The 25097-nt window shown below is 39.5% G+C and overlaps 1 protein-coding gene and 1 pseudogene across 2 annotated transcripts; both read right to left on the bottom strand.

The window, feature by feature from the left end:
• Positions 1-2668: 2668 nt before the first annotated feature.
• On the bottom strand, positions 2669-25097 carry LOC117995287 (ankyrin repeat domain-containing protein SOWAHA-like). 2 transcript variants are annotated; one of them, XM_069508727.1, is made up of 8 exons: positions 23912-25097; positions 15445-15534; positions 12970-13042; positions 12040-12132; positions 11340-11429; positions 4996-5192; positions 4207-4317; positions 2669-3790 (listed from the first exon to the last, which is right to left on the bottom strand). In XM_069508727.1, exons 2-8 carry the CDS (start codon positions 15526-15528, stop codon positions 3692-3694), a joined length of 747 nt encoding a protein of 248 aa, XP_069364828.1. In that variant the 5' UTR covers positions 15529-15534; positions 23912-25097; the 3' UTR covers positions 2669-3691. The 2 variants fall into 2 exon arrangements, with proteins under 2 accessions (XP_069364828.1, XP_069364829.1); XM_069508728.1 differs by lacking the exon at positions 11340-11429 and having other exon boundaries at positions 23912-25095.
• LOC138404504 (ephrin type-B receptor 1-like) lies at positions 5200-11332 on the bottom strand (annotated as a pseudogene).

Genomic DNA, 25097 nt, shown 5'->3' with positions numbered 1-25097 from the left:
TTTGCGCAAGCTACATTATGAAAGGGATAGCAATAGATTTAGACGTGCCATTTTAGTTTAGTTTAGAGAGAGTTTAGAGAACGGAGTTAGCCACAATATGAGTTAAAAATAAATATATATGAAGTATTGTTGAAGATTTTTTTACTTTAGGCAGGGTTTTTACTACAAGTAAACAAATTAAAAGCATTAAAAATTGTAAAAATGTATTACTTACAAACTACGAACAACAATATATTGTGAAAAATAAAAACATTCAGTAGCCGCCAGGAAATATTGTACATCGACTTAGAAAGAGATATACAAGTTTCGTAGAGCGTACGAGTGACAGAGACAACGCTCTACGAAGCCGAAATCTATTTCTAAACGTCGATGCACAATATTTCCTGCTGGGCTACATGTACCGACGCATTCCATACACAATTACAGTAATTTTACAACAATTAATTATTTAAAATGCATTATTTTATTGCTAATTAACTTTAACAATATAGGATAAAAATAACTATGGATAAATAGTACCAATGAGGAATTAGGATAAATATGTCACCAAAATCGACGCAAAATCTGTTCGTTTCTGAGTAATACTGCTATCCATACTAATATTATAAATGCGAAAGTGTGTCAGTCTGTCTGCTAGCCCTTCACGGCCCACCCGTTCAACCGATTTTGGCTTTTTTCATCCCATAAACATAAAGAGTTTCCATGGGATTTTTAAAAACCTAAATCCATGAAGTATCGGGTATCATCTAATATAAAATATATCATCATGAGGCAGTTTGTGAATAATTACTATTGTAAAATATTATAACATTAATAAAACACTTTAAGCAGCTGGTGAGCTTCCGCCTTGTACAGTTCAAGTTTTTTAAATATGTAACGTTAAAAATATTTCATTATTCGTTGAAAGTCATGTTGTGCTACCTCGTAGGTAACTAGAACAAAGTAACATACAACATAAAATGTCTTACTGAACTAATCATAATTGTGACCTTGTCAAATGCTCAATTAGCATCAATGTATACACAGATAGACCAGAATTCCATTGTTTTGAATAAAAATAGACTTGCACGTGACTGCAATCACATCTCCCTTTCAAATCAAATTGATTACAGTATACGGCAGAAAGTAATGTACGTCGGCCTTTAGAATGACGTTTCGGTTTTGTAGAGCGTTGTCTCTGTCACTCATACCCACGGAACAGAAAAAACAGTGGAAGTGCTAAGTAGGCGTGGCACGCGTGCCACAATTAAGCGTAGTTACGTAAAACTGATCCCAGTCGCGTTCTAACATCGCGTGGAGTTGGTAGTCTCGCGACAAATTCATATTGCCCTAGCAATGTTACTGTTCCGTTTTGGAGTGTAAAAATGATAGTAGGAGAAAAAATCTTAAAAATGGAGGTGTTTCGTATCATCGGTAAGTACGATTTTCATTGTTTTCTATAAAATCTTAATTTATTTCAATTTACTAATATTTAATAGAACGGTTAGTCAAAATCAACCTTAACCAATTAAGATAAAGTTTATTTTGGATTGATTCTATTCCGAAAGTACTTCGCTCCGTGTTCGCTACTCAAGTAGTGATGTGGCCAAGTCGAATATTGAATTTATCGATTGATATCGATACAAGGATATAAATAAATAGTAACGCAATAATTATAATTTATTAATGAGTGAGACGTTGCATTGATCACTAAATAGACATCAGTAGTTCCTCTAACCTTCATTTAAAATATTTTTAGGTTTCCCAAAGATGCAAGCATCAAAGAGAAATGGATAGATGAAACGGGTAGAGTTAATTGGATGCCAACCAAATCAAGCATGATATTATGCTCTGAACATTTTATTAGAAGTCGATTTTATAATATCAAATAAAGGATATAGATATACGAAACCTACTGCGCTTCCATCAATGAAAATCGTTAAGTTTTTTAATCAAGTAAGTAACCTTGTTTTATTTTATTACTTTCAGTAAGTATTGAAAATACTTGATATTATAATACAAAACAACACCACCTCTTAGTTATATTTTTGTATGAAGATTGACTGACTAAATATCAAATTTAATTCATAAACACACTAATTAATTTTTCTCCTATTCATTTTTATATAGGTACTAGATAATGCCCGCGACTTCGTCCGCGTGGATTTAGGTTTTTAAAAATCCTGTGGGAACTTTTCAACTTTCCGGGATAAAAAGTAGCCTATGTCCTTTCCCGGGATGCAAGCTATCGCTGTACCAAATTTCATCAAAAACGGTTGAACGGTTGAGCCGTGAAAAGCTAGCAGACAGACAGACAGACAGACACACTTTCGCATTTATAATATTAGTACGGATTTATTCTCAAAATTTAATTTTGGTTTCAGCCACAAAATGATAAATGTGGTCACTCCAGGTTTTTCAAAAAGACAAAGTGATTCGGAGATTCCTGCGTCTAATCACGTTACCGATTTGATGAAGGCAATAGTCGAAAAATATATACATAAATGTTCGCATACACCGTTTATTAAAATTAAAAATAAGACTTTCGAAACGCCAGTTTCTTAACAAATATGTTTTATTTCAAGGGCAATAAATAAAATTTAACTATTTTCATACGTTGCAGTATTTATTGTGCATACTTGTAAAAGGCATGCATACATACCAGCACTTTTATTCAATTTTATAATTACCTTTTTAATTTTATTTTTGCGAATGAACAAAATAACAAGTATCTATCGATATCGATAGGTAATTCATTGAGCTACGTGGTGCGGCCTTAGCTGAGGAGAAAAAAAAATCGACCGATCACGCAAATGTCAACCATATGTTTAACGTAATTAAGTTTATAATTGCTACCACTTAGAATACCGCCATCTATGGTCAAGTAGCGGAATTAATTGGACAATTAAATCTAGTGTGACGTGAGTGTGACTATAGCTCGTAAATACGTTCTTCCGCTAAAGCAAAATAAATCTTATTTCTAGAACGTCAGGGTTTGTTTCCAAATCTGTGACGTAGGCTAGTTTTGACTAAACTTAAACGACAAATCAAATGATTTGTTTCTTTGTAGTGCAATATATGACTATCGGTATATTTGTTTGAGTTTGGCGACAGCGGTTCCTATAGTAATTTTGGTGAATTGCACTTCCACTGTTCTTTCTGTTCCGTGCTCATACCTATGTGACGTTTGTCGGTCTCAAGTCTCAACGATAGAGACAATGCTCTACAAAACCCCTACCTCTTTCTGAAGGGCGATGTACATTACTTTTTGCCGCGTACTGTACTTATGAGCGCGGTTTTTCTACTATGAGGGAAAATCTATACACGTCGATGCAGGTAAAGGCGCGTTCCCACTGAGTCGTAACGATAAAAAATTGTGCAGTTTAAAGCGTCGTGGCTTGTATATTTAAATGGAGGTGTTCACATATAGCACGGCACGACTAACAGAAGTCGTTCATACAAAACAACAACGATAAGTTACGGTGACGACATAGTGGGAGCACGCAAGTACAATACCCGGCAGGAAATATTGTGCATCGACCTTTAGAAATAGATTTCGGCTCGGTAGAGCGTTGTCTCTATCTCTCATACCTATGTGACGTTTTGTGGGTCTCAACGACAGAGACGAAGCACTACGAAACCGCTATTTCTTTCTAAAGGTCGCTGCACAATATTTCCTGGCGGGTACCGTAAGAGGTTGGCGTGTTCAAAGTTAGCTCTGCGAGGCTCTCTGCTGTCTCCACGCGGAATGGAAGCCGGCGGCCGAGTCGGAGTCTGAATCGGCAGGATTCACACCGATTTGTGCTCGAGGCTGGAAAATAACAAACATATTTACATTAAAAAAAAAAAATTACATACATGCATATTTTTGAAGAACAACAAAGAACATTAAATATATAAAATGAAAAGGTGTCTGACTGACTGATCTATCAACGCACAGCTCAACCCACTAGACGGATCGAGCTGAAATTTGGCATGCAGATAGCTATTATGACGTAGGCATCCGCTAAGAAAGGAAAAAGGAAAAGGGGTTTGAAATTTAGCAAATATACTAGATCTCTATAAGAACCAAACTTTTAACCGAAACATGAGAAAAAAAATCTTGCCCTGACTTGGTAGAATTGCTGGTCACTAACATTTTACCTTTCAATTTGACCGTAAGATAGATAAGTCAACGACAAGTTCGGCGCAGGAACGCAACACGAGAAGTGCACAGCGAGGTCTCACCTGGTCAGGGGTCGAGGGGGTGCTGCGGCTGTGCGAGGGGTTCGCCCGCCGCGCGTTGGGCCCGCGCCGGCGCGTCTTGCTGCTCGGAGGGGGCATCAACTTTTCCCCTTTCTGGAAAACAAAATGAAAAATCAAATTTTTAGTCTGTCTAACTGAATGTCTTTTACAGCAAAGAATTCTCACGAGATTTCAAAAAATCTAATCCACGCAGACCAATTCGCGGGCATCAGCTAGAATAGGAATGTATATTGAGGCCCCAGTGTAACATAACTTTAGCAGTCGTTTTCATAACCTCACCTGCTGCGCGATTGCGGTAGAATGACAGCAACAATGTCACGATCGCAATCACCTCTGATTGGTTGATGCTCGCTTACTATTGGCTACAATGTATTGTTGCAACAAAAATACCATAAATTCAGCCAATGTCAACAATTGGGATTGTAATGATGATTGATGCAGGTTTTACGAAATCGACCTAGTGGTTTGGTTTTGTATTACTCGAAATGACTTGACTCGACCACAGAGAGGCAATGCGTAGGAACAACGGCTTTAGCCCCATGTTGTAATCTAATGGGAACTCCGTCGAAGGGAGTTCCATTCCACAGTTTGCATGTGCCTGGAAAAAAGGATCTGGCACAATGGGCGGTCGAAGTGCACCAGACATCCAGGTGGTTAGGGTGAAATTATTTGCGGTGGCGAGCGGTGCGGTTGTGGAAAAAGGAGGGTGGGATGAGATCTAGGGCCAGGTCTGCCTTGTATAGGACTAAAAAAATGAAAAAGAAAAATTACCTGAATATTGTCAGCAGAGCCCCAGGACTTGAGCTGGTCGCTGTCGTCGGACCTGCGCTCCAGTTCCCTGTCGCGCACCGACTTGGGCACGTAGGCGGAAGCCCTGGTCGCGCCCACGCCGAGGAAGTTGCTAAACGCTTCCGTCGTCTTCTTCACGCGGACGTTTAGGGAACCGATGCGCAGGAAACCCTCTTTTTCTGAAATATACTCTTGTATAACTATGTATGTCCGTTTCTATGTTAAATAGGTAGTAGGCTAATAGTCCAGCAGCCGCCAAGGGACTTTTTTCTGATTAATAACAACCTGATTCTTCGTCCGTAGGTTCGTTCGGTCGAGGCACCCAACTTTTGTTCTGTGAAAATTCTCTATACAGGTAGCTATTGTACTGCGCAGGCGCTTAGCTTGTCGATTTGGTGGCTAGTTCAAATTGTCTGAATAACAGTAAGTGTTTTTTGAACATTGAGATTATTGGATTATAAACTCGGAAAAACAATTGTCCTACAAAATAAATGGTATGACTGGAGAGTCCTCCACTCCGAATATGTCGAAATAACGAGGTCATAAAATGCTGATTTTTTGTATGCAGCTTAGTTAATATTTGTACAATGAAATGGCCACATTGTCCTACTTTAGTGGCACATTTTTCCTAGTCCTACGCTTAGAAGTTGTCCATTTTACGGTAACAATTTTTTCATTAATAACTGTAGGACAAAGAGAACACGTGTTAAGTTAGTGCATTCTTTGCCTAAATCAAATTGGCCATTTGTACAAGCATAGCCTGCTCGGATATTCGTTCCACAAGGCGTATGTATAGTAGGCCACAGGTCCTGCACTACCGCGCTATCCCGCACTGGGTTAGCGCGGGGACTGTGGGGGTATGTCGACCTGTTGCGTACTATACAAGTGTAGCTCAGCACAGTTCAAAAATTCATACACTGAGGGTCAATATTATATTTTGTGTAGTGTATGCTGCAGAGGAAAAGTAGACCCTACTGGCTAACAAACGGACCCATGCAGCTAAAATGTGCCGCGTGCCCGTGCACAGCGTGTACAACAGTGGGACAGCGCCTTAATAATATGAACGCGCTCGTGTCGAAATTTTAATTTAATAATTTATTTATTCTTCAAAACATAGGAACATAAACGCTAGGGAAACGGTAACAGCTGTGTTTAAAAACTGTGTTACAGCTATTAACGCCCACCACCGGATTTAGATAATTTATCTAGTTATATTATCTTAGCCATTTAAATTTACAATATTATTTAATTCTTTTTCTTTATCTTTGTATATTATGATTATACTATCTTTTACCCTTTGCTACATCCGCCTAAATTTAGATTTAATTTCTATTCACAAAATTATTTCTTTACGCAGCAGGCACATGATACCTACTGTTTCTTTTTATATTCCTGACCCCCATGACACGGGTTAACCTAGTTTGGGAGTCGAGGGTAATTTTAAGCAAAGTTGTAATTGGAACAAATAAAGATTTATTATTTATTTATTTTTAAAATAATGAATGATTTCACAAACTTCATTTGTTTGTTATTGTTTTCGAAACAGAACACAGGCACAGTTCAATCCGACTAGAATTCCTACAATACGTGTAGAGTAAAACATATATCGTAATTAATTAGTATTACCGAGGTAGGTATTGCCCCAATATGACATTTAATGAGTTTTACCGAGTTTTACCTTTATATCCACGATTTAATGCATAAATTTTAAGTTTTCACACGCCATTTTAACTATATGTTTCAACTGTCATGTGTAAAGTACGATTTTAGTCCTTATTATACAGGTGAATCGTACTTTTGACATGACAGTTGACACAGAGCTAACTAAAATGGTGCGTGAGTTCTCATTTTGTACGGAATATAATTATTTCCTGTTGATTTTAGGAATTAGGTATACACATTTTCTAGGAATCCTCTATTATGAAGGATAACCTACATTACAACTCTTGTTATACCTACTTACGCTACTCTGCGCTGCCCTGTGCCCCTACTAGCCTAAGAGACAGCGAGTGCCAGACCTTCCTCATTTTATAAAAGCTGAGTTTCTCTGCGTATTGTCCCCAACACTAGGAAGACCGATTGTTTGGATCATGGTGGTTTTGGGAGATACCAGGTAATAAAGGTATACACCTTACCACCAAAATCTTAAGTCAAAGTATAAAGTATATTTATTAGATATATTCAAAAAATCTTAGAAAACAATTGTATTCATTAGTCGGAATGTTGCTATAAAATCCTTAATTCTCTAATAATTGTTCAAAAGATGAGTCACATGTTATATTTTAAGAAATGAACTAAGTAAGTAGTCACCAATCAATTGTAAATGAACTAAGTAAGTAGTCACCAATCAATTGTAAATGAACTAAGTAGTCACCAATCAATTGTAAATGAACTAAGTAAATAGTCACCAATCAATTGTAAATGAACTAAGTAAGTAGTCACCAATCAATTGTAAATGAACTAAGTAAGTAGTCACCAATCAATTGTAAATGAACTAAGTAAGTAGTCACCAATCAATTGTAAATGAACTAAGTAAGTAGTCACCAATCAATTGTAAAGATCGTACGAGTTTCAGAATAAGACGAAATATGATTATACAGTTACTGGAAAAATCTCTAACTAAAACAATTCTGTTGGCAATAATACCAATAAATGTAAAAATAAATGTATACTACTTACTGTTTTATATTTTTCTTACTTTAAAAATAAATCATGGCTTTTATTTCGTTGCACAGAGTAAAAGGCAGTACCTACTCTAATAAGCCTACAATGAATAACAGTAGGAAAACAACAAAATTTAGAAATTAGGCCATACTTTTGAGTATTATTACAATTAGTAACTGTCAAACATAGATCCCATGTGAAATTACCCTACACAAAAAGTAAATCGAAATACAAATAAACTGCACATTGATTTTTCATTTATTTAAACTGGTCTGTTAGGACCAGTATACACTTCACCATTACGATAATTCAGTGCATTGCAATCGCTGCGCTGTTTCTTTTCACGCTCATCATCAGCACGAGAACGCAAAAATAAAACTGTAGCAATAATTGCAACAACAGATATGACCACAACTGCAACCATAACCCATGCAACCAATCGCACTTGTGCACCTTCTTCTTCACCAACAAATGAGGTTTCAACAACAGTTCTCCCATATATAATACCACTCAATTCACCCCAGCCTCTTTTCATCTTAGCTCTAACTCTTATACCATATTCTGTATCTCTTTTTAACCCACTTATAGTAACATGCGGCTCTTTTGTTATTTGAACTGTGGCGTTCACACTTTTCTCTAAATTATCTTTTGGAAAACATTTAACTTCATAACTTTCTATGATATCATCAGGGTCAGTTAGAGCAGGGTCCCAAGCAAGTGTCAATTTATCACTTTCAGCACTAACAACTCTCAAGTTAGTAATAACACTCACAACAGATGCTTTAGTTACAGTTGTTATCTCGACCTTCTTTGGAGGTTCACCCGTTAGATCTGTTACACCATTGAGGGCATAAACCTGAAACTTGTACTCTGTTACAGGAGCTAATCGCATTATAGTTACTCTGGTTGCATTCAGGTCGAATGCAGCTGGTCTATATTCCACACTGGGCCCACAACTAGAGCAATGCACTTTGTAGGTGATATCACTCCTGCTACCAGTCTTATGAGGTGGTTGCCAGGCAAGTGATATTGAAAATTGGTCAGCAAAGGTAACCGTTAAATTATCTGGTGCTGAAGGTGGTTGTGTACAAGGTACATTCTTAGGGTCTTTTGTTGCTCTGAAAAATCCAGGTACACATTTACATTCATCTGAAGCATATGCTGTGGATTCAGAATAATCAGGACATGGAATACAAGGTTCATCCCCCGTGTGCGATTTAAATTTTCCCGGTGTACATTCGTTACAAATTTGGATACTGTGATCAGGTTCATATCCAGCACGACATTTACATGAACCACTTGGTAGTGTCCATTTTCCGTCATCTTTGCACAGATAAACTGGTGGTGCTTCTCCCTGAGCAGTTTCTGAATGTTCTACGCATGTGCCATTTGCCTGTTCAATAACGGCTACCTCACGGCCTGTCGGTGTGGCAGGGAACTTTGCAAAATTTATAGTCACTTCTGGGCAAGTGATATAATACACTTTCACAGCCAGAATAGAAATACATGCACCCTGATCTCTAAATGCAATAAATACTCCACGTTTAGTTACTGCTACACTCTTCACTTCTGTGTTTATATCTTCTTCTTCTTCTGACTTGGTATTGAATCTCCCTTCACGAGCAGCAAGACGGCCAACTACTTTATAACTGTCAGGTTCCCATGGGGGTTGTTCTCTAGTCGCTACATCAAACTCATAATACAATAGACTGAATGTTTCTTTACAACTTAGTGCATTACCAGGAAAAAGTGAACAATCACGGATAGTGAATTTAATTTCAATATAAATACGGTTTGCATTTCTTCGCTCTATGTATGGTGTCCATAACCAATTATTGACATTATGGTGCGCAACATCGCAAACAACGTATGATCGCCAGTTTATATTTTTCTCAAAATTAGTATATGGTTCTTCAAGCCAGCCAGGTGTACTTGCTTGTGGACCATACGGATACCGTGTCCATCCTAGAGTTTGTCAGTCGTGGTGTCCAGAAGCAGTACTCGTTCGCCTCGGACACTGAAAGCGGCGATGAGGGCGGCCGCCACCGCTGCGCGAACCCACATCATCTCGACGCGATAACAATAACTAATCACAGTGGTAAATACTATATTTATCAAAATAAATGTAATAAAACAACGTTCCTACTACATAATGACACAAAACGAGTCCTTGCTATTATGGGCTAACAGTTCACTTTGTCCAAGATAAAGGATTGTCCCGTCATTTCTGTATGGCAATGTACTTTAAGTGTTCACAGTGCGATAAATTATGGTCGGATATTCAGAAGTGAAATATCACATCAACGTTATTGATATTGTAACATTTTCACATAAACACATGCTCCACAATGTAGACAATTCACATTTTTATTTACATTGATCCCGTATTACCGAATCAATTTCTCGCACACAGATCTTGCAAACTTGATATGGACGCGCACAGCACTCAAACAGTAATTGTGTTATGTGATGGATATAATTACTACGTTTGCAGCACTTTTTTGTGTTGCTAACAAGAATAACAAATATTTAGATATCTCTGGTTCACTCTGAATCTCTGAACTCAATGGATGTGGGTAACTTTAGAAACATATCAAACATTTGTGTGATTTACAAAATGGCATCGATGCAAAATGGTATTGATTTAGTACTGGCTGCTGGGCCTATATAGGTTTTCTTATATTTATGAAATAATTGATAACTGCACTTTTTTCTGATAAAATTAGTTAACTATATAGTTTTAGTATAGGTAATTTTATATCCCACAAAAACATTTCATGTAAAGTTTACCAAGACACGCAAGTTCATAATGCTTTCAATATTAAAAAGTTATGAGATTTGTAGTAGAGCCAAGCCCCTAGCCGAGCTTCGATTTGTGCTGCCCGTGGGGCTTGTCCCAAGTCCAACTGTAGAGCATATACACACGGGACATCTTGCTGTACGCCGCCGCCGTACGCCAAGGCCATGCACGATGCACGATGCACAAAGACCGTGAATAGACTACTAGCTAGACGTACGTCGATAATTATTATTAACTAGATGATGTCCGCGACTTCGTCCGCGTGGATTTAGGTTTTTTAAAAATTCCATGGGAACTCTTTAATTTTCCGGGATTAAAAGTAGCCTATGTCCTTCTTCGGGATGTAAGTTACCTCTGTACCAAATTTCATCAAAATCGGTTGAATTGTTGGGCCGTGAAAAGCTAGCAGACAGACAGACTTTCGCATTTATAATATTATAATATAATAATAATATATAATATCATGATTAATTATTAAATTATTAATTATTATTATTATCGTACATTATTTGCTCTCACGCCCGTGCACAAAATAGGTACATATAAAAGCCAAAAGAAATATAATATACTTACTTACATAAAAATAAATAAACCTACATAAACAGTATACGGCCGGGGGTCAGGGCGACAGGTTGAGAAATCGGCGGTGAAAAAAGTGGTTTTGCTGGACTCGGCTAGGATAGTTTCTACCCGAGTCCAGCAAGATCGCTTTTTGCATCCTGGCTGCGAGCGAACTGTCACGGAACCCCAGTCGCCTTAGATGGTGAGCGAGGGCCGAAGTGGCGGGCATAAGCTAGTATTTCACAAACAGCAAAGGCTGGACATCACAACTCTACACGACATGTACCGACAAAATGTTTACCGTGCGCAGTAACTTGCAGACGAGCTAAATGCGGTGAGTTCCGACTGCCCGGCAATGTGGAGCAACGGCGTAAGTTTTTGGTTACTGGCGCTGGAAAAAATTCTTACATTTTTACAAATTAAACTTGCAAGGGCATGAAAGGTATCCGTTCGAGATACGGAATCCTCTGTGCGCGAGTCCGACTCGCACTCGACTGGTTTTTTATTAATACATATAAGTAGTATAGTTTTTGCATTCAACGGAGACGAGTGGCGCATGCTTGTGTTTAAGTCGTATCGGTATAAGTAAGGTACACTAAATGTGTGCGTTAGCGAGCGCTTGCTCGCGACTGATTGGTCCGACGTGCACGCACCCTTAGGCAATGCCCATGTGAACGACGTAACCACAAGGAAAGTTCACACGTCTCAGAAGTCACAGAACTGTACCTACTATCGCACCGCAAGGCGTCAAGGTCTGCACCCGTACGTAGTCGAAATTCTATAGACACGCACGAAACGATTTGCCTCTTCTTTTTTATTTCGAATCACTAGGATAATGGAACGTCATTCTAACATCAGTTTTCCCCTCTAATTTTAATATGGGTACTTTCAAGCCAAGAGGGAATAGGCATCTTTTAGACAAGAGCGTTCCATTCAGCCTGTATCATCACTTGCCAGCAGGCCTGACTGCAGCCAAGCGCTAGTCTAAAAATAATACTCACTGCGGTACGAGCCCGGGGAAAGAGACGTATCCATATGCACCAAATACTGCCGTGGTTTCTTCCCGGACCAGTCCCTTACGTTTGGATCCGCGTCTGAAAACCGACAAATTATGAAAATGTAGACTAATGTAGCCCAGCCCTTTGAGTTCCACGACTGGACTCATTGATGTATGTTTACTTTTGCAACGCCTGTTACAAATTGCTATTGCAATTTCTGCGGATACAGTAAAGTCGCATCGGCAAAATTCGTTTGCGCAGAAAAGCACAACTGAACGCCGACTGAAACCGACTGTACACCAATGAAATGCAGAGTTTATTGCTTGACGTTACGATTTCAAACACAAGAACAACAGGGACTCGTGCTGTCTCGCTCATAATTTACCCGTATAAAACATGGCGCGTAGGCAACAACCAATAGCGGACGGACGCGCGCTATGATTGACTGAGATATTTTCGCGCCATTTAAAACTAAGAATTCTGCGCAAGTACATGATAAAAGTGGCAGTACTGCATCATTGACGACAATTTCTTTCTTCAGTTTTCTTATTCTATAGAGTTATGGCTGTCTTAAACATTAGAAGTTTCAGGAGATGATGGAAAACATCATCTGAGCCAAGCTTTTAATTTGGTAATATCTTGATGATGCCTTCATCTTGATCGAATGTGGATGATACTGTGGTGTACATGGGAGTATAAAATTCTCACGACTATGGTCATGAGGTGTCAATTCCAGCACCTTGGGACTCCAACGTCTATCGGTTTTTTTGATACTTCAGCTTCGCAACCCGTTGAGCTATGTCGGTGACTGTAATTCTCGTACGGATCTCCTCATTTCTGATTTAATTACGTACAGTAACTTCAAGCATAGCTCTCTCCATCGCCCGCTGAGTGAATCTGAGCTTTGTTATGAGGCCGCTTATTATCACTTACCGTATACTTCAACTAGTAGTCTGTAAACGTTCTCGTGTCGGAACTGCATTGCGATATGCAACGGCGTATAGCCCTGTAAAAGGAACACGTACCTACATTGTTATATTTGATGGCAAATTGGCGCTTGACTGATCATCTTTCTGTTACAACTTAACTTGTTCTTTCTTTCGTGTTACAACTTAATAATTATTATCAAAGAATGAATAAATGCACAGAAGGCGCAACCTTGGAAGACCTTCCACTACAGACGAGTCACAGGGAGACCGTGGCGTAAAAGTCCCTAAAAGTAACCTATGTCCAGCAGTGGCCGTTTATTGGTTGATGATGATGGTGATGATGATGATGACTGAACCTTGGCCAAAAATGGGCCTATCATCTATATGAAAGGCGTTCCCTTATTCGCAACGCGCATGTAGATGTCAAAGTTTTTATTTGATATGATCCGGATATTAAAAGTCGGATGTTCCGAGTGAATAATATATCAATAAGCGACAGCTGTCCGTCTGTTTCGCGAGGGAAGTATTTGACGCGCATTTCTAACAGAAATATATAGGCAGATGATGGTAAAAGATAGTGTTTGGGCACAGCGCCTCATCGCGGCTGTGCACTAACTCCATACAGACAATTCATTGCGTGTAATTTTATAGTAGGCGTTTTGTAGAAGTCTTTTATTTGCCCCAATGTAATGTAACCTTATAACCGATAATCTAAATAATTACAAATAGATACGTGATACCTACGCGAACAAAGTCGCAGGCATCATTTGGTAATTTTTTCATACAATCTGATTTTTTTTCGTTTATTATTAATTATTATTTATTTACTAGTTGATGCCCGCCACTTCGTCCGCAGGCATTTAGGTTTTTTGAATCCCGTGGAATTCTGATTTTCGGATTAAACGGATGGGCCGTGAAAAGCCAGCAGACATACAGACAGACACATTTTAGCATTTTTAAGTATGGATGGAGCAAGAAAGCGAAAAGAATAAAGAACCTCCTTCACTTTGAAGTCGGTTAAGAGGCAAGACATGTCCCGTACTTTATTAAGTTGATGGCAACTAAACAGGGACATGAACACATAAGTACGAGCTCGCACTGAATCCACAAGTAGTCAGCAATAAAATACTTGTATAATGGCGTATAGTCCGTACGAAATGACTCCTCACGCATGGTCAACTGGCATGTCAAAAGTACGGTTCACCTTTAAAATAAAGACTAAAATCGTACTTTTACATGAAATTTGACACAATAAGTTAAGTTGGCGCGTGAGGTAATTAATTTTAGGCGTAATACTTAAATGTAAATTTAGAGTATTTGCACCTCTTTCTTTTTAACATTACTAAAAAAGGACGGAACACGCATTTTAAATTTAAAGAAACTAACTTTTAGTGCAGGCTACAAATTTAAACAATAGGCTCGCGACTGACAGCTAAAGTCACTTGACAGTTCTAAATTAAATTTAATACTGTCAAACTGTGTCTGTCCTTTTCATATTACATTGGTAGGAAGGGGACGCGAACACTTTGAAATTTAGTACTGATCAAAATCAGTATAACGCGTAAAATTTAACAAAAAAATTAAAAAGTTAAAATGGCGCGTGAGGAACGCGCCATTTTAACTTTTTGTGTCAAATTTCATGTAAAAAGTACGATTTTAGTTCTTATTTTAAAGGTGAACCATAGAGTTAAAATGTCGCGTGAGGAGTCATTTTTTATGGACCATACTATTGTTGAGTAGGTACATACCCCGTTCTGCGAGTAGTCGTCGACGCCACATGAAAAAGAACGTAAAATAAAACAGGGGTTTATTAATGTTGCTGCAGAACAGAACGACGTAAGTTCCGAGTTACGCCCTAAACACCTAATCGCGATTGTGACCCCGTTCATTTCATCGTCTGCGGAAAAGGTAGCACTAGATTTAGAACTGTCAATTTAGTTTAGTTGAGAGTTCTCCATAATATAGAATAGAATAGAATATATTTTTATTCAAGTAAACTTATACAAGTGCTTTTGAGTCGTCAAATAGTTTAATTTATCACTAGAATAGAATAGAATAGAATGTTTTTTTATTCATGTAAACTTTTTACAAGTGTTTATGAATAGTCAGGTAGTTTTAATTTACCACTGGTTCGGAACGCCGTTCCCACCGAGAAGAACCAGCAAGAAACTCGGCGGTTGCTCTTTTTAATTTTTCAATTTACAATGTTATTATACCGTACTATATAAGCCATTGCAGCCCCGTGCATTGCTGGTGCGAGCCAAATCCAGGCTTTTTTATCATTTACACAGTCTTAGAGCATATTTTAATAGACTTTTTAAATTTGTAATATTAAGTAATGTTCTCAAAGGAGTGCAAAGTCTGCCAATGTAACAGACTGAGCCAGCATAGCAGACTATGGCGCAAACCCTTCTCATTTCAAGAGGAGACCCGTGCTCGGTAGTGGATGGAGTGATGAGGACAAAAATAAAATACTGACCGATCGTTCGTTGACGATGTGTCGATGGATACCGGCTAGAAGCTTGACCAGATTCTCATCGCCTCGCTTGCACGCCCAGTGCATCGCAGTCTGAAAACACAATGAGCAACACTTTACTGATCTGTGCATCGATATAAATGACAACATATTATTATGTCCAAGCGAACAAAAATTTTCACGGTCTTAAAACCAAATAAATCAGCGCCACCTCTTAGATACAAATGAACGACCCGTTTGAAATCTACACGTCACTGAGGTTGCATTGGTGCTAAAGCACCACTGAGTCGGTGCCATTTTATTTGTTCAATAACCCTGTCCAGACATTAATGTCTTACTTCCATTGCAATGCGTAGGTTTTTTTATTGAGATACAAGTTAGCCCTTGACTGCAATCTCAGTTCTCATCTGATGGTATGCAAGTAATGAATGCAGTCTAATCTGTGAGGGGTATGGCAGTCTTTATTGAGATACAAGTTAGCCCTTGACTGCAATCTCAGTTCTCATCTGATGGTATGCAAGTAATGAATGCAGTCTAATCTGTGAGGGGTATGGCAGTCTTTATTGAGATACAAGTTAGCCCTTGACTGCAATCTCAGTTCTCATCTGATGGTATGCAAGTAATGAATGCAGTCTAATCTGTGAGGGGTATGGCAGTCTTTATTGAGATACAAGTTAGCCCTTGACTGCAATCTCAGTTCTCATCTGATGGTATGCAAGTAATGAATGCAGTCTAATCTGTGAGGGGTATGGCAGTCTTTATTGAGATACAAGTTAGCCCTTGACTGCAATCTCAGTTCTCATCTGATGGTATGCAAGTAATGAATGCAGTCTAATCTGTGAGGGGTATGGCAGTCTTTATTGAGATACAAGTTAGCCCTTGACTGCAATCTCAGTTCTCATCTGATGGTATGCAAGTAATGAATGCAGTCTAATCTGTGAGGGGTATGGCAGTCTTTATTGAGATACAAGTTAGCCCTTGACTGCAATCTCAGTTCTCATCTGATGGTATGCAAGTAATGAATGCAGTCTAATCTGTGAGGGGTATGGCAGTCTTTATTGAGATACAAGTTAGCCCTTGACTGCAATCTCAGTTCTCATCTGATGGTATGCAAGTAATGAATGCAGTCTAATCTGTGAGGGGTATGGCAGTCTTTATTGAGATACAAGTTAGCCCTTGACTGCAATCTCAGTTCTCATCTGATGGTATGCAAGTAATGAATGCAGTCTAATCTGTGAGGGGTATGGCAGTCTTTATTGAGATACAAGTTAGCCCTTGACTGCAATCTCAGTTCTCATCTGATGGTATGCAAGTAATGAATGCAGTCTAATCTGTGAGGGGTATGGCAGTCTTTATTGAGATACAAGTTAGCCCTTGACTGCAATCTCAGTTCTCATCTGATGGTATGCAAGTAATGAATGCAGTCTAATCTGTGAGGGGTATGGCAGTCTTTATTGAGATACAAGTTAGCCCTTGACTGCAATCTCAGTTCTCATCTGATGGTATGCAAGTAATGAATGCAGTCTAATCTGTGAGGGGTATGGCAGTCTTTATTGAGATACAAGTTAGCCCTTGACTGCAATCTCAGTTCTCATCTGATGGTATGCAAGTAATGAATGCAGTCTAATCTGTGAGGGGTATGGCAGTCTTTATTGAGATACAAGTTAGCCCTTGACTGCAATCTCAGTTCTCATCTGATGGTATGCAAGTAATGAATGCAGTCTAATCTGTGAGGGGTATGGCAGTCTTTATTGAGATACAAGTTAGCCCTTGACTGCAATCTCAGTTCTCATCTGATGGTATGCAAGTAATGAATGCAGTCTAATCTGTGAGGGGTATGGCAGTCTTTATTGAGATACAAGTTAGCCCTTGACTGCAATCTCAGTTCTCATCTGATGGTATGCAAGTAATGAATGCAGTCTAATCTGTGAGGGGTATGGCAGTCTTTATTGAGATACAAGTTAGCCCTTGACTGCAATCTCAGTTCTCATCTGATGGTATGCAAGTAATGAATGCAGTCTAATCTGTGAGGGGTATGGCAGTCTTTATTGAGATACAAGTTAGCCCTTGACTGCAATCTCAGTTCTCATCTGATGGTATGCAAGTAATGAATGCAGTCTAATCTGTGAGGGGTATGGCAGTCTTTATTGAGATACAAGTTAGCCCTTGACTGCAATCTCAGTTCTCATCTGATGGTATGCAAGTAATGAATGCAGTCTAATCTGTGAGGGGTATGGCAGTCTTTATTGAGATACAAGTTAGCCCTTGACTGCAATCTCAGTTCTCATCTGATGGTATGCAAGTAATGAATGCAGTCTAATCTGTGAGTGTGAGCAGTCTTTATTAAACACCTTTTGGTATTATATTTTTTTTTTTTATCCTTTTGGTTTCTACATGGCATCGTACCGGAACGCTAAATCGCTTAGAAATTATAAAATTCCAAATTTTCCCTCCCCGGAATCGAACTCGGGACCTCCCGCTGATAAGACCACAGTGCTCAACACTGCGCCAGGTAGGTTCTCAAAATCAAAGTACCTGCTTATAATCTAGCGGGAGGACCCGGCGAGTTACCTCCATGCCAGAATTAGCGATGCAATACGATTCCGCATAATACACTTCTCACAGTAATAGTTTTAGACGCTCTCTGACTTTTCAGGACTCTAGTTTGGAATCATCATCATCATCAACCGATAGACGTCCACTGCTGGACATAGGTCTCTTGTAGGAACTTTCACACGCCACGGTCTTGCGCCGCCTGAATCCAGCGGCTCCCTGCGACTCGTTTGATGTCGTCCGTCCAACTAGTGGGGTAGTCTTCCAACGCTGCGTCTTCCGGTGCGAGGTCGCCATTCCAGCACCTTGGGACCCCAACGTCTATCGGTTATACGAACTATGTGCCCTGCCCATTGCTACTTCAGCTTCGCAACTCGTTGAGCTATGTCGGTTACTCTAGTTCTCCTACGGATCTCCTCAGTTTTGATTTGATCTCGAAGAGAAACTCCAAGCATATCTCTCTCCATCTTTAGTTCGGCATGAAAAATACTAACTCCAGAGTTTTTTTTAACTCAAAAACGTATAGACCGTATTCTAGTATAAGTAGGCAAGCTCATGTCTACTGCAAAATGAACAAAAAAGCTCACGAGTGGTCATTAAAAATTCGCACGGAAGCATTAAAATGTTTCTACCACGAAAACATCCAAATAACACCGAATTATAATGATAAGTATCCGAAGCCTAAGCTCCGAATACGATATCATCACGAAACAGTTTTAGTAGGTCGACCATTGATATACAAACACCAAAGATACACACGCACGGTCTTACAATGTAAAGGATCATTTATAAAACTTAATGATAAGAAAGTTTGGGAGTTATAGTTCTAGTAAGTTTAAGTGATATTTTGTGAGAAGGTGATACTAAAAAGAATTAGTTTCTTTGGCTGAGTTTGTTGTGGGCTTCTTTTCAGGCCAGGGAGCGTTAAGAACCCTCGCAGCTTTAGTTTTAAGTGTATGTAATCATCACATCATTATCTTACAGTATCTTACAGGGTACAAGCTTTAAAAGAGTGTTTTTAACCTGAAAGATTTTCCATGCATAAACTGTCAAACGTCAATTTATTCATCAGTTAAACTTTCCTGTGGTACTACTTGAGGTGAGCCATTTGTTGGCTAACATAACACTTTTTGTAAGCGAATATACCAATTAAGTATATAGCATTCAATTAATTAGTTTTCTGATATAAATGTACCTATCTATGATGAAACGTGTAAGATAATATTCCTTTATAAACTTTAAGAGGCGCGACTTAGCCTGTAAGTATTAAATAATTTAAGATTAACATTATAATATAACGTTATATGTTTTGTAAAATGTTTATTGACAATAAAGAATTTAAAAAAATAAAAAATAAAAATTGTTGGCTCTTCTTGGCCGTTTTATTAACTAGATTGAAGAAACTCTCGGTTTTGATCCTGAATCGACATGTGTCAGATATTAAGCTAGGGTTGATGAAGTAATAATTCTTAGTAAAATCAAAGAGACCAGTTTCATAACCTACCTATCGCCAAATGTAGCTAACATTTGACGCCTGCCATCGCAGATGAAGCCTCGACGTTTTATTACAAAGACAAAGACCTTTTGAAAGTTCTCTTATTTCCTACATCCATGGTTACAGGTACAACACCCATGTTAGTAATCACATATTTTCCACGTTAGCCCCCCTGGTTCTCAGCCGCGTCTCTGTGTATCTTAGGTTCTGTAGATCGACGGGATCAGGGAACAAATTGCTTGATTGGCGATCATTTTTTTCCGAAGTATGTAAAACATTGACGGACAATATAATGCCGAAATTATAGGTCACGATAATAGGAACGTATTAGGATGATTTGCATCGAGATTAAAGATTATATTTTGTTGAGGTAGGTGCCATTAGCATAGTTATAGGAATTACCATCATCAGCGGCCGTTTTCATTTTTACGAGTAAAGCGGTCCCGAGCGGTACGAGATGCTCCCGACGCTCCCCCGGTGTCCGGTGTCCATTCTCGTTATCTTTAATGCGACCGTTTACATTTCAACTTTCTTCTTTCCCGTTGTCCTAAACTTTCATTTTTTTAATAACTAGCTTGCGACTTCGACCGCGTGGACTACACAAATTTCAAACCCCTATTTCACATCCTGGGGTTGAATTTTTAAAAATCCTTTCTTAGCGGATGCCTACGTCATAATAGCTCCTGCATGCCAAATTTCAGCCCGATCCATCCAGTAGTTTGAGCTGTGCGTTGATAGATAAGTAAGTCAGTCAGTCAGTCACCTGTTCCTTTTATATATTTAGATTTGTGCTATAAGACCTACCTACCTGCCAAATTTCATGATTCTATGTCAACGGGACCCTATAAGTTTTCTTGACAGACGGACAGACAGACAGACAGACAACGAAGGGATCCTATAAGGGATCCCTTTTTCCTTTTGAGGTACGGAACCTTAAAAACAAACAGCGCTGGTTTTTAGCCGGAACCCCGACTCGGATTCATTTGTCATCATCACAACACGCATGGCAACACGCACTGTTTGTTGGTCTTCAAGCACTGAAGAATTTTGTACGAGTGGGAGGACATGTTGAAGCTTGCCGAACGCGGCCAAGCCGTATTGGATTCGGCAGTTAGCCTCTTTCTCGAAATTGGATCTACCTAGCTGGGTTTGCTACAATTGACCAGACTCAATGTAAATATAATAGGGTCGGCAGTCGGCAGTCGGTTCCCTGAAGTAATCAAGCGCGGGACGGGTCGAGGGTCGGGGAGGGTCGGGGGGAGCAATCGGCGCGGGAACAAGGCAGAGGCGTGATCGCTGATTCAGTGAGGATGTCGGGGCGGCGGGATATATGGCAGCACTGCCTCAACATCCAACATTGGAGACACCGATATTCTTGATATTAATTACACTCCGCTTCAGGTAAAAAGAGCTCTGCACAAAACGTTTTGCGTCGTTTTTAAAGACTTAAAAATTTTACCTGTTAACAGGAAAGTAGAATACTTAATAGTAAAAAATAATTTTTTCTCAACAAATTTAAAAAAAAAAGTTAAAATGAGGGATAATGTTAGGAAAAATAGGAAGGTGAGATTTGTAGAGCCAAAAATGTATAACTACTACGGTAGAAGAATAAGCGCATATTTAGTTCCTAAAATATTTAATGCAATCGGTTGGGCTGGGGAGGATATCGATAGGCTCAGTGAGGGAGTCCTTAAGAAGAGGCTAAAGAAACACTTACTTAGGGACTCTCTAACTGACTATCATGCTTCTTAATTATTAATTTGTGTTTTTGTGTTTTCTTTGGTTATTTATTAGTAAGTTGTTAGTATACTCAATTGTGTTAGTTTATCTTTTAGTGAAGTAGGTAGGTTTAAATTAGTATGTAGTACAGTTTTTATTATAAGAATAGATATAGGTGTATGAATAGCGTTAAGGAAATATAGTAGTAAGTTATGTACTTAGTATTAAGAGCGCCACCTCGCCAACAAATTGGCCCACCAGTTTGGCGAGATAGATATGTAGGAAACTTTGTAAAATTATTATGAATAAATAAATAAAAATAAAAAAAATCATTCCTCATACGCATGGCTAAGGTTTTGAACACAGTCCAGTCCGGGCATAGGACCGCACAAATCCACCAAAACACGCATGTTTCCGACACCGGAGTATCCTCAACAGATGTAGACCTTACAATGCACAATTTCATAATGATTTTTGCAATAATTGTACGTTGCTGCGGCGCTTGTTGCTTGCTTGTTTTTTCTGCATGTTTAGCAGTGGGAGGGCGGGCGGTTCATGCCGATAGAGATTTATCTGTTTCAGCGGATTATAGCAAATTAAGCTTTTGGTACCTTGTATAGAGATAGACACAGATTTGACGCGCAGTTTCTAACTTCCCTATTAGCTCGTTTCTAAGAGTAATACAATAGTAGGTACAATTAGAAACGCAGGAGGTAGGTATATACCCTTTATAGGCAAAGAGACAACTATATTTGTTTAGCCGAAATTAAATGAGGATTGTAAAGGGGTGTGGCCTCATTTACATTGAAAATGCGAAACGGGGTAGGTTTATCGATTGTGACAAATTATGTGACGGGTTGACTTGTGTCGCGTTTGTATATTCTAGGGGGTCGTTTTCGGAGACGTTCATCCCATAGCCCCCATAGCTCAAAGGTACATCATGATCAACCGATAGACGTCCACAGCTGGACACATGTATCTTGTAGAGACTTCCACACGTCATGATTTTGTGCTTCTAGCTAGCAGCTCCATACGACTCGAGATGTCGTCTGTCCAAGTAATGCCTGAGGGTCTTTCAACCTCGATACCTCAGCGTCTCCAGTTTTTCAAAATATGTGGCCTACCCATCGTCACTTCAGTTTCGCAACCCGCTGAGCTATGTCGATTACTTAAGTTCTCCTACGGATCTCCTCATTTCTGATTTAATCACGTAGGTAGAGTAACTGCAAGCTCTCTCCAACACCCACTCAGTGAGTGAGGCCCATACTTAGTTAACGACCATATCTCGTAGTAAGATTTTTCTTGTTTTTCTATAACCATGTAAAATTAACCTCAATCCATTGTCGCGTGGGGTCGGGATCGAAGGACAAACACACAAATCAACAAAAACGCTATGTTTAGCGAGTAAATTTTTATTAGTAGAGCCAAATAAATATAAAGTGATAAAACATTTACAACACAACATTAATATGAGTTGCGCAAATAAAGTCGGTAATTTGGGTCTATACAGATTTCGTAGAGATTGAGCGGAGATCGGCCGATAACAAGACATTCCAGTTTATAACGTAACGAAACCGATGGGGAGATAACGTTATTTATGCGCGGACACTTAGTTAATGGGACCCGATACTAATTAGGAGCGTTCTTTGTTCCGAGGGTAACGAGCAGGGCCGCGCGCTGACTCGACGATATCGAGGAAAATGTGCAGTAATATAAACGTGCAAGCGGTGTAGCGCATGGTGGTTAACACGCCCACCGACGACGTTCAGGGGTCGGGGATTCGATTCGGTATATTAGGTACACGTGATATTTATTACTAGCTTGTTCTCGCGATTTCAACCGCGTGGACTACACAAATTTCAAACCACTATTTTAGGGGTGGAATTTTTAAAATTTCTTTCTTATTGGATGTCTACGTCATAATAGGTCTCTGCATGCTAAATTTCAGCCCGATCCGTCCAGTAGTTTGAGCTGTGAGGCGCAACCGAATTGGTGCGAATGTAAATTAATACGGACTTTTTACGTTACGGCAATGTAAGTTTTTCTTGAATTCATTAGTTTATTGTTTCCTCGTAAATGGGAGAAAAGCATTAAATACAAGTATCGGTCGAAATAGCAATAGAGCCTCGTTTAGTTTAAAAGGATTCGGCTCCTAATAAATTCACTCGGAAGGTTCTCGGCTTCACCTCATATTACTCTGATTGCTTTATTTTCTGCCTAGGCAGTAATATACTATTTTCTTATCAGATGTTACAGCCGCACTCCGCGAAAACGAGACAGATTTATGTGAGAGATATAGCTCTGTCTCGTTTTGACTAAACTTAAGTAACGCTTAAGCGACTCTAAGTGCGGCAGTTAGTAATATATGATAATGAATGAGACCCTATAGTCTTACCACCATGTAAAGCCAAGCTGCCAAGCGATTTAGCATTCCGGTGCGATGCCGCGTACAAACAGATCAGGGATATGGCTTTCATGAAACTGACATACCCCATCCAAGTTACCCCGCTTCATCTTCTAGTATTTCTAACAGAATACAAAAGTAGAGTTGCTGTATCGATTTCGACAACAAGTTCCATCGACATTCGACAACAAGTTCCATCGACATTCGACAACAAGTTCCATCGACATTCGACATCACTGTTAACCCCTGTACGCTTGTAATGTTAGTCATTATTTGAAAAGTAATAACACCATACTTACATACTGTAGTGGTCACGGCGGCGGAGCGGAGCGGCGGCGGAGCGGAGCGGCGGCGGAGCGGAGCGGCGGCGGCGCGCGACATGCAAGGGACAAAGAAAACATTTGATTAGTCAATAAACACGCGTGTTCGCGCTGAGTGAAACAAGTGTTACTTTTGGTGGTGAAATAACCACGTTTATAGCTCCAGTGGACATCTAAATATATAGAGACAGAGCCAGCGCTTGCCAGACCTTCGCTATTTTATACAAGCTCCAAGTTACTCTGCGTATTGTCCCCAACACAGAAAGGACCGATTAGCGACTATGAAGTTTGGATCATGGTGGCTTTGGGAGATAACAGGTAATAAAGGTGTAAATATAGGTAATAGTCGCTAATCATTTTCTTCCTATGTTGGGGACAATGCGCAGAGAAACTTTCACCTTTTATAGAATAACGATGGTCTGGCACGCGCTGGCTCTTAGTCCAATAAAAAAGGAAAACTTGATTGACTGACTGATCTATTAACACACAGCTCAAACTACTGGACGGATCGGGCTGAATTTTGGCATGCAGATAGCTATTATGACGGAGACATTCGCTAAGAAAGGATTTTTGAAAATTCAACCCCGAGGTGGTAAAATAGGGGTTTGAAATGAGTGTAGTTCACGCGGACGAAGACGCCAAGCTAGTGTAAGATTATAAGGCTGTCTAGATGTTTGACTTATATGAGGTCACTGAGGATGCGTAGCGTAGCTCTAAACGCTCAATATTTAGCTCAGATAGCTTAGCTTTCATAACTCAGCTCATCATATTCAATATTCATGCGGTACTAGTATAGTAGTAACTGCAATGTAGGCTATTAAGTCATCATAGAAATAAATATCACCATCATCATCTCATTACCGGCTCACTACAGAGCACCGGTCTCCTCTCAATATGAGAAGGGCTTTGGCCATGGTCTACCACGCTGGCCAAGTGCGGATTGGCAGACTTCACACACCTATTCGATATTATATTAGACTGCACTTGTGTCAGAGGTAGCCGTAGACGGTTTATTAAAGGATTTGTGCAACAAATAACGTTATTGTGTACCCCCTGACATAATGTTTATCGTAAGAGAGTGGAGTGGTCGAGGGCAGCTGCCCGCAGCCACGCAGCCACGCAGCCACGCAGCCACGCAGCCACGCAGCCACGCAGCCACGCAGCC

Source organism: Maniola hyperantus, chromosome Z (genome assembly GCF_902806685.2).
Source record: "Maniola hyperantus chromosome Z, iAphHyp1.2, whole genome shotgun sequence".
NCBI lineage: Eukaryota > Metazoa > Arthropoda > Insecta > Lepidoptera > Nymphalidae > Maniola > Maniola hyperantus.
This window is presented reverse-complemented; position numbering and strand designations above follow the sequence as displayed.

Excerpts from the sequence above, each read along its gene's own strand:
- LOC117995287 (XM_069508727.1), bottom strand. The coding sequence starts at position 15,528 with ATGCACTGGGCGTGCAAGCGAGGCGATGAGAATCTGGTCAAGCTTCTA. Across the intron at positions 12,133-12,969 it reads ACTACTAGTTGAAGTATACG|ACGCGGATCCAAACGTAAGG; the intron begins GTAAGTGATAAT and ends GTCGGTTTTCAG. Across the intron at positions 11,430-12,039 it reads TTCCCCGGGCTCGTACCGCA|CGCCAGTAACCAAAAACTTA; the intron begins GTGAGTATTATT and ends AATTTTTTCCAG.